Genomic DNA, 10,385 nt, shown 5'->3' on the forward strand with positions numbered 1-10,385 from the left:
TATTGTGTTGCCTTTTATCATTTTTTGCCATGGGATCACTATCTTTGTTGGTTTTGATTGAATTTGAGCTTTAGCAGATGGAGCAATCAAGAGTTTGAAGCAAAAAGCACTTAAGATCCACCTTCAGTGCAATATATTTTGTTTTGAATTGATTGTGCAGGCATTGTTCACCCCACAATCCCTTCCTCCTCTCAGTCAAACTCATAACTATGGCTTGGCTCTAATTTCAATTCTCAAACATCTTAACTGAAAATCATACTGATGACTAATAACAATAAGTTCAACCTTTTATGGCCTTTTTTTTTTTTCGGAGTGATTGTTTGCGTGATTCATTTCAGACTTAAAAGAATGATGTTATTGTGCCTATACACAAATTTTATACTCATGGTTTTAATAGAATCCCGTTCACTATGTGAAATTAATAGTTTAATATAATATTAGAGTTTTAATATATAGTATTATTTTATATTTTGAAATTAGTATTTTAATATAATATTAAAATTTGTTCAGATTTTCTGTTCGTTTTCTTGTTTATTAATCTTATGGTTGGGTTTGAAAAATGGAAAATTTGAGAAAAAAAAATGTGAGAAAAAATTGAAAAATATACTTAAAATTAATAAATTATTTTTAGATGCTTCATTAAATTTATTATATTTTTATAAATTATAATTACATTGAATAATTTAAAAATATAAATTTTTTAAATTAATTTTAATGACTTTTTTTTCCTTCTTTAAAATTTTCATGATAAACTAGAAATTGTAAAATCATTTGTGTTTTTTTCACCCTATGTTGGACTTTTCCGGCCAAATATAGCTTAACTTTAGGGTTGTAATTTGGACAAGTTGATCGGCCTGATCATTGATGGTCAATCCAGACTCAATCCAACCTTATTTTTAAAAAATAAAGTTAGTTAGTGGAGTTAAACTCAAATTGATTAGATTAAACTTTATATTAAAACTTGGATTGATTAGGTTAAATTTTATGTTAAAATTTGGATTGATTGGTTTAAATTTCACCTTAAAATTTGGATTGATTGGGTTAAACTTGAGTTGATCCAATTGATTGATTGTGTTGTATAATTCAAAATTCATTAATAATAGTTTTTTTTTTAATTTTATACATTTATACCAAAATTTAGTTAGTAATAAGACAAAATTTCAAACAATAATAATAATAATAATAATAATAATAATAATAATAAACTCATTTTTTTTTTCAAAAAATGAAAAAAATATACTAAATGATCACAATTTAATATTTTTCTTTAAAATTTTAAAAATAAATAAATATTATTATATTAGATAATAAATATTATAAAAACATTAAATTTGGTTTGACTCGGATTATAGCCTAAATCTAATTCAAATTGAATTTTGGTTGTGAAAAAACTTAACCCAACCAAATATTGGATTAAGTTGGGTCAACCCGTCAAAGTTATACCCGTGACTTGTTTGGGCATCTCACAGAATTTAGTCAAACAGCTGAAAATTAATGGACTCCAGTGGGCAGAGTAAGTAAAGCAAATTGTTTTGGATTGCCGCATTGTCACTTCTGAAACCAGCGGTTTCAGTCCTTTCACCCTTTTAGCAGGAAAACAGGGGGCACACCTCCTGGCAACTGCGACCATAATAACACTTAGTCGGGAATAAAAATGTAGCTGAAAAACCAATCATGCCCAAATGTAACCTACTTTAGCATTACAAATCTAAGGACAAAGTAGTCATTCCAATTCAAACCAAACAAACCCATGAATACTGCTGGCCACAGCCTCTGGTTTTTGCCAAACGTTGGGCACCAAATCCAAACCCATCTATTGCTATATAACCAACCCATCTTCACTTCATCTTCTTCATCACAACACAAACACTTTGATTTACAGAGAGATCTTCTATATCCTATTCACTACTCAGAATCAGTTCTTTTTATTGTTGATTGTTGTTTGAGTTTTGGAGAGAGAATTAAGATGAGTCATATGGGGAAAGCTTGGATAGTGGCAGCAAGTGTGGGAGCAGTGGAGGCACTCAAGGACCAGGGCTTCTGCAGATGGAATTACACTCTGAGGTCTATTCACCAGCATGCCAAGAACAACCTCAGGTCCTTTTCTCAGGCCAAGAAGCTCTCTTCTTCCTCTTCCGCCATGGTTTCTAGCAGAGTGAGAGACGAGAAGGCCAAGCAATCAGAGGAGTCTCTGAGGACCGTCATGTACTTGAGCTGCTGGGGACCCAACTGAGGAAGAAGATATGAAGATGGATGATCACCAGCATACTAGTGAAGCATCGATGGAGGGCATATTCCAAGAAAGTGATACGAACAACTTAGTTCCCTCTTTCAAGCTAAGAGCCTCTCTTCTTCTTCTCCTCCTTATTCTTATAAGATGGAGGTGAATAGTGGCGGAGAAGGTGAGAAAAGGAAGAAGACACAGAAAGTAATGGGGAAAGTCGTGGGCTTGAGCTCCTGCGGTCCCAGTGAAGCAATGGATAGAGATTTTGAGGTGTAACATAAGAGTAAACATTTTGTAGAGATCTGCAGATAGATAAGATGATTTTAATGTGTACTTAAAAAAATGAAATAAGATTTCAGATTTATCATCATAATATTTGTGCCATGGGACTATCTTGGTTAGTTTTTTAGAGGGTTAAAAACTAATTCTACTTTGGAAGAAAGGAATCACCTTCAAATTAAGCCATCTTTCGAGCAGTTTGGAAAAACCCTTATCTAATAAAGACCTCTATAAAGTACAAAAAGGTTGTGCTTTTACCATAAAAAAGGTTGTTTCAAGCCCGAGAACATCAGAAATCATCATGCCAAGGTTGATAGAGTTGCTAACATACAGATAAGAAATTTTACCCAAAAAAATAAAATAAAAAAATTAAAGCTTTGTCTTGAAAAGTCTCTCAAATTCAGATTCATTTTTGGAAGAAGAATAAGAGATATCTAAGTGAAGTGAGGGGTTCGTGGACAGGAAATTTAAGATATTTTAATAATCCAATAGTTTTATTTGATTTTTATCATAGTATAATAAAATAATTCTCTTTTATTTGTGGATGTAAGTTAATCAAAACATGTTAAGATCTCGTGTATTTTTGTGTGAATTATTTTATTTTTACATTCTAAAATTAATATTTTTGTATTAAAGCTTACATTGATACCAAAGCTATGTTGAAGATTTGTAAAAGAACAAAAAAAAAAAAAAAAATAGTACACAAAAAAAATGATAAAATGAATTTTAATTGAAAGTGAAGTTGATTGTTTCCAAAACATGATACAAAAAATATGTTATGAAAAGATGAAAAATTAACTTAATGGAATTTGATGTCGAGATTGTTCAAGAGTGCCTTAAATTCTTATTAATATTGATTGATTTTTATAAGGAATATTGTATATAATATATTTTAAGTTAATATATTATTATAATATTAGATTTCTTTATTCAGTAAAGAAAGTTATTAAAAATATTTTTATAAATATTTTAAATCTTATAAGATGAAGATTAACTTGTAAAAATTATATGAGATGGATAAAGATGTATAAAAAAAATGAAAGATATCTTGAATGATGTAGTGAAATGATTCTCTCATTCGCATATATAGGCATGATTCATCGAATCATATTAAAACCTCATGTATTTTCCGGTGGATTGTTTTATTTTTATGTTTTTAAACCAATATGTTTGTGTTAAGATTTTCCCTTACCCAACACCTTCAACCCTCTCTTTTATTTATTTTTTTCATTATATTTATAAAGAGGTTTATCCAAAGATCTCAATCCCTTGTCCTCATCTTACCGTCTTTGATCTATCCGAGGAATTTTAGTTTCTTTGGTAATGATTAATTTTGAATCTTACAAAACAAAACAATCAAAAGTTTGAAACAAAGCAAGATGCATCATTTAGACAATTGGTTCAAAGGCTTCATGATAGACGTTACATCCCAACAGTCATTTATGCTCTTATAAGTCAAATTCATAATCCAATGTATTATTAGTTCATTATGTGAAATTAATAACTCAGCTAACATTAGAGGTTTCATAAAACACTAGAATTTGTTCACATTTTTGTTAGGTGAGCTCACAGAATTCAAGTCCAATTGGCAACTACTCCAAAAGTGAATGTTATTGAACTCCAATAAGCAACTTGTTTTAGACTGCCGCATTGTGGCTTTGGAAACCAGCGGTTTCACTCCTTTCACTCCTTTAGCAGGAAAACAGGGGACACATCTTTGGCAGCTGCCACCATGATAATTCTTAGTAGGGACCACACAAGTGGGTGAAAACCCAATCATACCCACATCTAACTCCCCTTAGCATTACAAATCCAAGGACAAAGTAGTCATTCCAATTCAAACCAAACAAACCCATGAATACTGCTGGCCACAGCCTCTGGTTTTTTCCTAAAGTTTGGGCACCAAATCCAAACCCATCTCTTTTCTATAAAACCAACCCACCTTCACTTCTTCTTCTTCATCACAACACAAACACTTTGATCTACAGAGAGATCTTCAAAATCCCATTCACTACTCAAATCGGTTCTTTTTATTGTTGATTGTTGTTTGAGTTTGGAGAAAGAAAATTAAGAAGATGAGTCATATGAGGAAAGCTTGGATAGTGGCAGCAAGTGTGGGAGCAGTGGAGGCACTCAAGGACCAGGGCTTCTGCAGATGGAATTACACTATGAGGTCTATTCACCAGCATGCCAAGAACAACCTCAGGTCCTTTTCTCAGGCCAAGAAGCTCTCTTCTTCCTCTTCTGCCATGGTTTCTAGCAGAGTGAGAGATGAGAAGGCAAAGCAGTCAGAGGAGTCTCTGAGGACTGTCATGTACTTGAGCTGCTGGGGACCCAACTGAGGAAGAAGATATGAAGATGGATGATCACCAGCCTACAGCGAAGCATCCATGGAGGGCATATTCCAAGAAAGTGATAACTCATAAGTGGAGTGGAGATCAGTTTCATGGAATTTTTCCTAGAAGACAAACAAGGTGGAAATCCAGAAATTAATTAGAACCAACTGCTAATAGTTGGCGTCTCTGAGTTAGGAATTTGTTAGCAAAAGGCAGCTTTGGTATATATACTAATATACGAGATGATTTCAATGTATATTTGAAATAGAAATTAGATTTATTATCAAAACGATTGCGTTGTCTCGTCTTTTATATTTTCCAGATCCAAACAGATCCTAAAGGCCCTAAAATTTTTGTTGTATCATTTTTATGCTAAAAAATTACACATAGAAAAATTAACTAAATCATAAGTAGCTTCTAACCATGAATTGTTTTTTTTTTTTTAAGCCTATAAATTTTATGCTTTAGATACATGCATTAAAAATCTATCTAAACCATATATAATTATTTTAATGCAGTTATATAACTGATAAAAATAGAAATAAATTTAATAAATATAAAATAATAAAATATTAGGATAAGTATTGAAGATCAATTTTCAGTCTTCAAACTTAATCGAACTTGAAAGTGGATGGCGATGGATACAATGATTTGAGCCAGGTCTTAAATCTTTAACTTAATGGAGCAATTATTGTAATCTACTTAATAATTGGTCAGTATAAAATTAAATAATAATAAAAGGAGAAAGAAAAGGACACGTGTTTGACGTGGACGTTGCCAAAACAGCGGTTTCAGACAGGCCTTTTACTGCCCGAGCGCCAGTGGATTAACAAAGAAAACAATGAGCACATCAGTGGAAGCGGCACCAGCTACCAAGTATGCAGCTGAAATGCCCCTTGGAATTACAAATCGAAGGACAAAAGAGTCATTCCAGACCAACCCAGAAATACAGCTGACCCCTGCCTCTGGTTTTTCCCCAAACCTTGTGCCTTTCTCTATCTATATAATCCAGCCCACCTTCTCTCCATCTTCTTCATCGCAACACAAACGCTTTGATTTACTGAGAGATCTTCCATATCAATTCACTACTGAGATTGTTGTTTGGGCTTTGAGTTCTTGGGAAAGAAAGTTAAGAAGATGAGTCATATGAGGAAAGCTTGGGTGGTGGCAGCAAGCGTGGGAGCAGTGGAGGCACTCAAGGATCAGGGCTTCTGCAGATGGAACTACACTCTGAGGTCTATTCACCAGCATGCCAAGAACAACCTCAGGTCCTTTTCTCAGGCCAGGAAGCTCTCTTCTTCCTCTTCTGCAATGGTTTCTAGCAGAATGAGAGACGAGAAGGCAAAGCAGTCAGAGGAGTCTCTGAGGACTGTCATGTACCTGAGCTGCTGGGGACCCAACTGAGACGTTCCACATTTCGAGTGATCAAGAAGAAGATGATGATGACGAAAGATTCATGGAGGGAGCATGTGAAGGAAGTCATGAGAAGGGGAGATGAAAACCATTAATGGAGAAGAGAGATCCATCTGTGGATGAAGGCAGTGGAAATTTGGAGCCGAGTGAGTCATGGGTAATGGTTCTTATGAGTTGGGAAATTATCAGCAAAGTGCTTTCTCAACCTCAGATGCTTTGGGAGGAATGGGAATTTACCAGAAAATTGCAAGTACATATGTATGATGCTTTTTATGCATAATTTGTCCGAAAGCAATAATAATCAGATTAATTTTCAGCTATACTTCTTCTGAGATATGGAATTTGTTGGTTCTGATTTAATTTCAATGAAATTGATTATTTTGTAATTCTAAAGAAAATTGGATTATTCTGTAAATTCTATTATTTTATTGTTGTATAAAGGTAAATTCTTCTATCATTTGTTTTGATATATTCAAAATTAGACACAGAAATTAAAAAAAAAAAAAAAAAATCCACTATTCCAAGCCAACCCGCAGCCCAAGCTGACGGGTGCATCCAACCAGGTAGCCATGTTCAGGGAAAACAGCGGTTTCACCCACATTTTTACTCCTTGCGCAATGGAAAAAAAAAAAGAAAAGCGATTAAAGCCCAAAATGCCCATGTATCTCTTCATTTGCCATTAGAAGTATATGCACAAAACAGTCATTCCATCCACCCCTCACCAACCCAAAAATCCTGGTAACCACAGCCTCTGGTTTTCCCCCACACCTATGTCTTTTAAACAATGGGCACACTACTGCCGACTGCCCCTACGCTTACTGCTTACATTAGTTGAGGATGAGTGATGGGGCCAAGGCCAACTATGTAGGTGAATTCCCAATTATACCCACCTGAATCCGCCCTCAATCTGACCAATCCGAGGACAAACGTAATAATCATTCCAATTCAGATCAAGCAAACCCATGAAAACTGCTGGCCACAGCCTCTGGTTTTTTCCCAAACTTTGGGCACCCGATCCAAACCTATCTCTTTCTATAAAACCAACCCACCTTCACCTCATCTTCTTCATCACAACACAAAACACTGGATTTACAGAGAGATCTTCAATATCCATTCACTACCCAGAATCAGGTCTTTTTATTGTTGATTGTTGATTGAGTTTTGGAGAAAGAAAATTAAGGAGATGAGTCATATGGGGAAAGCCTGGATAGTGGCAACAAGCATGGGAGCAGTTGAGGCATTGAAGGATCAGGGCTTCTGCAGATGGAATTACACTATGAGGTCACTTCACCAGCATGCCAAGAACAACCTCAGGTCCTTTTCTCAAGCCAAGAAGCTCTCTTCTTCCTCTTCTGCCATGGCTTCTAGCAGAGTGAGAGAAGACAAGGCAAAGAAATCAGAGGAGTCCTTGAGGGCTGTCATGTACTTGAGCTGTTGGGGACCCAACTGAGACCCACCAAAAATTAGTAGAGAGTTGTAAACATGTATGATGATTTTTTTATGTATTTTTTTGAAAAAAAATCAGATTAGGTATCAGAAATTCAGAATGATTGTTTTTTGCACTTTGTTTTTACATGCCATGGGATTTGGAGTTGGTTAGTTTTGACTGAGCATGAAAGGCAGGCCAGGGTTTTAAAGAATTGAATCATTCACTGGAGATGGAATCTCTCTCAGAGAAATCCTTATTCTCTACAACCTTGGCAAATGGCAAGCCACTAAGAGGGAAAACACAAAAAATAAAAATAAAATAAAATAATAATAATTGTAGAGGAGATATTTGCCAATATATAAAACTTATATTTTTGTATTATTATTGAATAAATTAGATTTTATCATACACTTAAATAATGGAGATACAAATTCAATATAATACTTTTTTTTTGGTTAATTTTAAAAGGTTTCTAAGGAAATTAAGTCTTAATCAAACAACTTTTATTGATCTTTTACAATATGAATTTATCTCTTTAAAATAATTTTAATTTAGCATTTAAAATTTTCCGTTGAACTTTTTCACCAAATGAGAAGTAAAAACGTAACAGAGGAATGCAGGACTTTAAAGTGAAGTTGTCTTTTTTTGAACAAGCTAACTTTAAGTCTCGTTTTTTAAGAGAACTTTTCATAGAATTTGAATTATTTATTTAACGATAAATTTTCATGATTTTTTTTTTAAATTTACACCATTTTGAAAGGGAAACTTGTATTTTGATGGAGCAATTTGGAAAATATATGATTTTTGGAATCCAACTTCACGAAATCTGAAAACTAACTTTTAATGTGAAAAATTATATATTTTTCATGCACTCTAAGTCGGTTGCATATTTTTGTGCTAAGATTATTTTTAGGTTTAGTGATTTTCCAAAATTATCCTTTTTGTTTTTTTTTTTTTTCTCTTGTACCCATCATCTGCCTCTCCCTCCCTCCCCAGTGAAATTGGTTGGTATTTTGCCGACGTCATCACCAACCGCCACCCACACTTCTCTCCCGTTGGCAATCTCCTCCTTTCTCCATTTCCTTCCCTCTTTCTCTCTCTCTTTCATTCCCTTTCGACATCACCAAGAGAGAAGAAGGCGGTGGCAATGGTGGAGAACCGGGGTTGGAGGGAAGAAGGTGCGACTGGTTGCCATTGACGGTGGCAACCAGTAACTCTCGCAGTCATTGACAACGGTGGTGGTGGAAGCACCTAAGTGGGGAGAGACGTCAAGGAGAGGTGGGAGGGAGGCGGACGAGGGGACCACGTCTTTCCCTACGCTGGTGCTTTCGCCGTCGCCACTGTCAATAATCGTGAGAGTTGTTGGTTGCTGTTTGTCGCGCCTTCTTCCCTCTAGCCCTGGTTCTCCACCATTGCCACTGCCCTCTTCTCTCTTGATGATGTCGAAAGGAAATGAAAGAGATAAAGAAAGAGGGAAGGGAATCGGAGAGGGGGAAATTAATGATCGGAGAAATGTGTGAGTGACGGCCGATTTCACAAGGGAGGGAGGAAGAGGCGGATGGTGGTGGGTATAGGAGGAAAATAAACAAAAAGGATCACTTTGGAAAATCACTAAATCCAAAGGTAATCTCGACACAAAATATGTAGCCGGTTCAGAGTGCATGAAAAATATATAATTTTCCATATTGAAAATTGAATTTTAGATTTCATAAAGTTGGATTCTAAAAACCATATATTTCTTAAATTTCCTCATCAAAACATAAGTCTGCATTTTGAAAAGGAAAAACCCAATGAAATATGTTCGTACTTCGTATAGACCGTGGAGTGGGGTGTGAAAAAAACAAAGAAATAGACACGTGCTTGAAATCCGGCCGTGCACATTACCCCATTGGAAAACAGCGGTTTCATCCTCCTTACTCTTTGAGCGTTGAGTGGATTCACAAACAAAACAATGGGCACGTACTGCGGACTGCCCCACACCAACACTGAGGGCCAACTATGTAGGTGAATACCCAATTATACCTACATGAATCAGCCGTCAATCTTACAAATCCAAGGGCAAAGTAGTCATTCCAATTCAAACCAAACCAAGCCATGATTCATGAAAACTGCTGGCCACAGCTCCCGGTTTTTCCCTAACTTTGGGCACCAAATCCAACCCATCTCTTGCTATATAACCAACCCACCTTCACTTCATCTTCTTCATCACAACACAACTACCTTGATTTACAGAGAGATCTTCTATATCCATTCACTACTCAGAATCACCTCTTTCTATTGTTGATTGTTGTTTGGGTTTCGGAGAAAGAAAATTAAGATGAGTCATATGGGGAAAGCTTGGTTAGTGGCAGCAAGTGTGGGAGCAGTGGAGGCACTCAAGGATCAGGGCTTCTGCAGATGGAACTACACTCTGAGGTCTATTCACCAGCATGCCAAGACCAACCTCAGGTCCTTTGCTCAGGCCAAGAAGCTCTCTTCTTCCTCTTCTGCCATGGTTTCCAGCAGAGTGAGGGAGGAGAAGGCCAAGCAGTCAGAGGAGTCTCTGAGGACTGTCATGTACTTGAGCTGCTGGGGACCCAACTGAAGAAGAAGATATGAAGATGGATGATCATCAGCCTGCACTTGAAGCATCCAGAGAGGGCATATTCCAAGAAAGTTATGGAAAATTAAGATGAAGAAACTGCAGTGAAGCAATTTCATGGAA

The 10,385-nt window shown here is 35.8% G+C and overlaps 5 protein-coding genes across 5 annotated transcripts; all 5 read left to right on the forward strand.

Annotated features, from left to right (window-relative positions):
* Positions 1-1,832: 1,832 nt before the first annotated feature.
* Positions 1,833-2,594, forward strand: LOC100252779 (uncharacterized). The gene has a single exon (XM_019223301.2). It carries the CDS (start codon positions 1,967-1,969, stop codon positions 2,231-2,233), a length of 267 nt encoding a protein of 88 aa, XP_019078846.1. The 5' UTR covers positions 1,833-1,966; the 3' UTR covers positions 2,234-2,594.
* A 1,807-nt stretch (positions 2,595-4,401) lies between these two features.
* LOC100257932 (uncharacterized) lies at positions 4,402-5,128 on the forward strand. The gene has a single exon (XM_002275385.5). The coding sequence runs from the start codon at positions 4,579-4,581 to the stop codon at positions 4,843-4,845; it is 267 nt and encodes an 88-aa protein (XP_002275421.1). The 5' UTR covers positions 4,402-4,578; the 3' UTR covers positions 4,846-5,128.
* Positions 5,129-5,852: 724 nt separating this feature from the next.
* LOC100263064 (uncharacterized) lies at positions 5,853-6,572 on the forward strand. Its single transcript, XM_002275285.4, has one exon. It carries the CDS (start codon positions 5,977-5,979, stop codon positions 6,241-6,243), a length of 267 nt encoding a protein of 88 aa, XP_002275321.1. The 5' UTR covers positions 5,853-5,976; the 3' UTR covers positions 6,244-6,572.
* Positions 6,573-7,318: 746 nt separating this feature from the next.
* Positions 7,319-7,814, forward strand: LOC100240803 (uncharacterized). Its single transcript, XM_002275307.4, has one exon. It carries the CDS (start codon positions 7,436-7,438, stop codon positions 7,700-7,702), a length of 267 nt encoding a protein of 88 aa, XP_002275343.1. The 5' UTR covers positions 7,319-7,435; the 3' UTR covers positions 7,703-7,814.
* A 2,061-nt stretch (positions 7,815-9,875) lies between these two features.
* On the forward strand, positions 9,876-10,385 carry LOC100245897 (uncharacterized). The gene has a single exon (XM_002275238.5). The coding sequence runs from the start codon at positions 9,999-10,001 to the stop codon at positions 10,263-10,265; it is 267 nt and encodes an 88-aa protein (XP_002275274.1). The 5' UTR covers positions 9,876-9,998; the 3' UTR covers positions 10,266-10,385.

Source organism: Vitis vinifera, chromosome 12, assembly GCF_030704535.1.
Source record: "Vitis vinifera cultivar Pinot Noir 40024 chromosome 12, ASM3070453v1".
In the NCBI taxonomy this organism is placed as follows: Eukaryota; Viridiplantae; Streptophyta; class Magnoliopsida; order Vitales; family Vitaceae; genus Vitis; species Vitis vinifera.

Excerpts from the sequence above, each read along its gene's own strand:
- LOC100252779 (XM_019223301.2), top strand. The coding sequence starts at position 1,967 with ATGAGTCATATGGGGAAAGCTTGGATAGTGGCAGCAAGTGTGGGAGCA.
- LOC100240803 (XM_002275307.4), top strand. The coding sequence starts at position 7,436 with ATGAGTCATATGGGGAAAGCCTGGATAGTGGCAACAAGCATGGGAGCA.
- LOC100263064 (XM_002275285.4), top strand. The coding sequence starts at position 5,977 with ATGAGTCATATGAGGAAAGCTTGGGTGGTGGCAGCAAGCGTGGGAGCA.
- LOC100245897 (XM_002275238.5), top strand. The coding sequence starts at position 9,999 with ATGAGTCATATGGGGAAAGCTTGGTTAGTGGCAGCAAGTGTGGGAGCA.
- LOC100257932 (XM_002275385.5), top strand. The coding sequence starts at position 4,579 with ATGAGTCATATGAGGAAAGCTTGGATAGTGGCAGCAAGTGTGGGAGCA.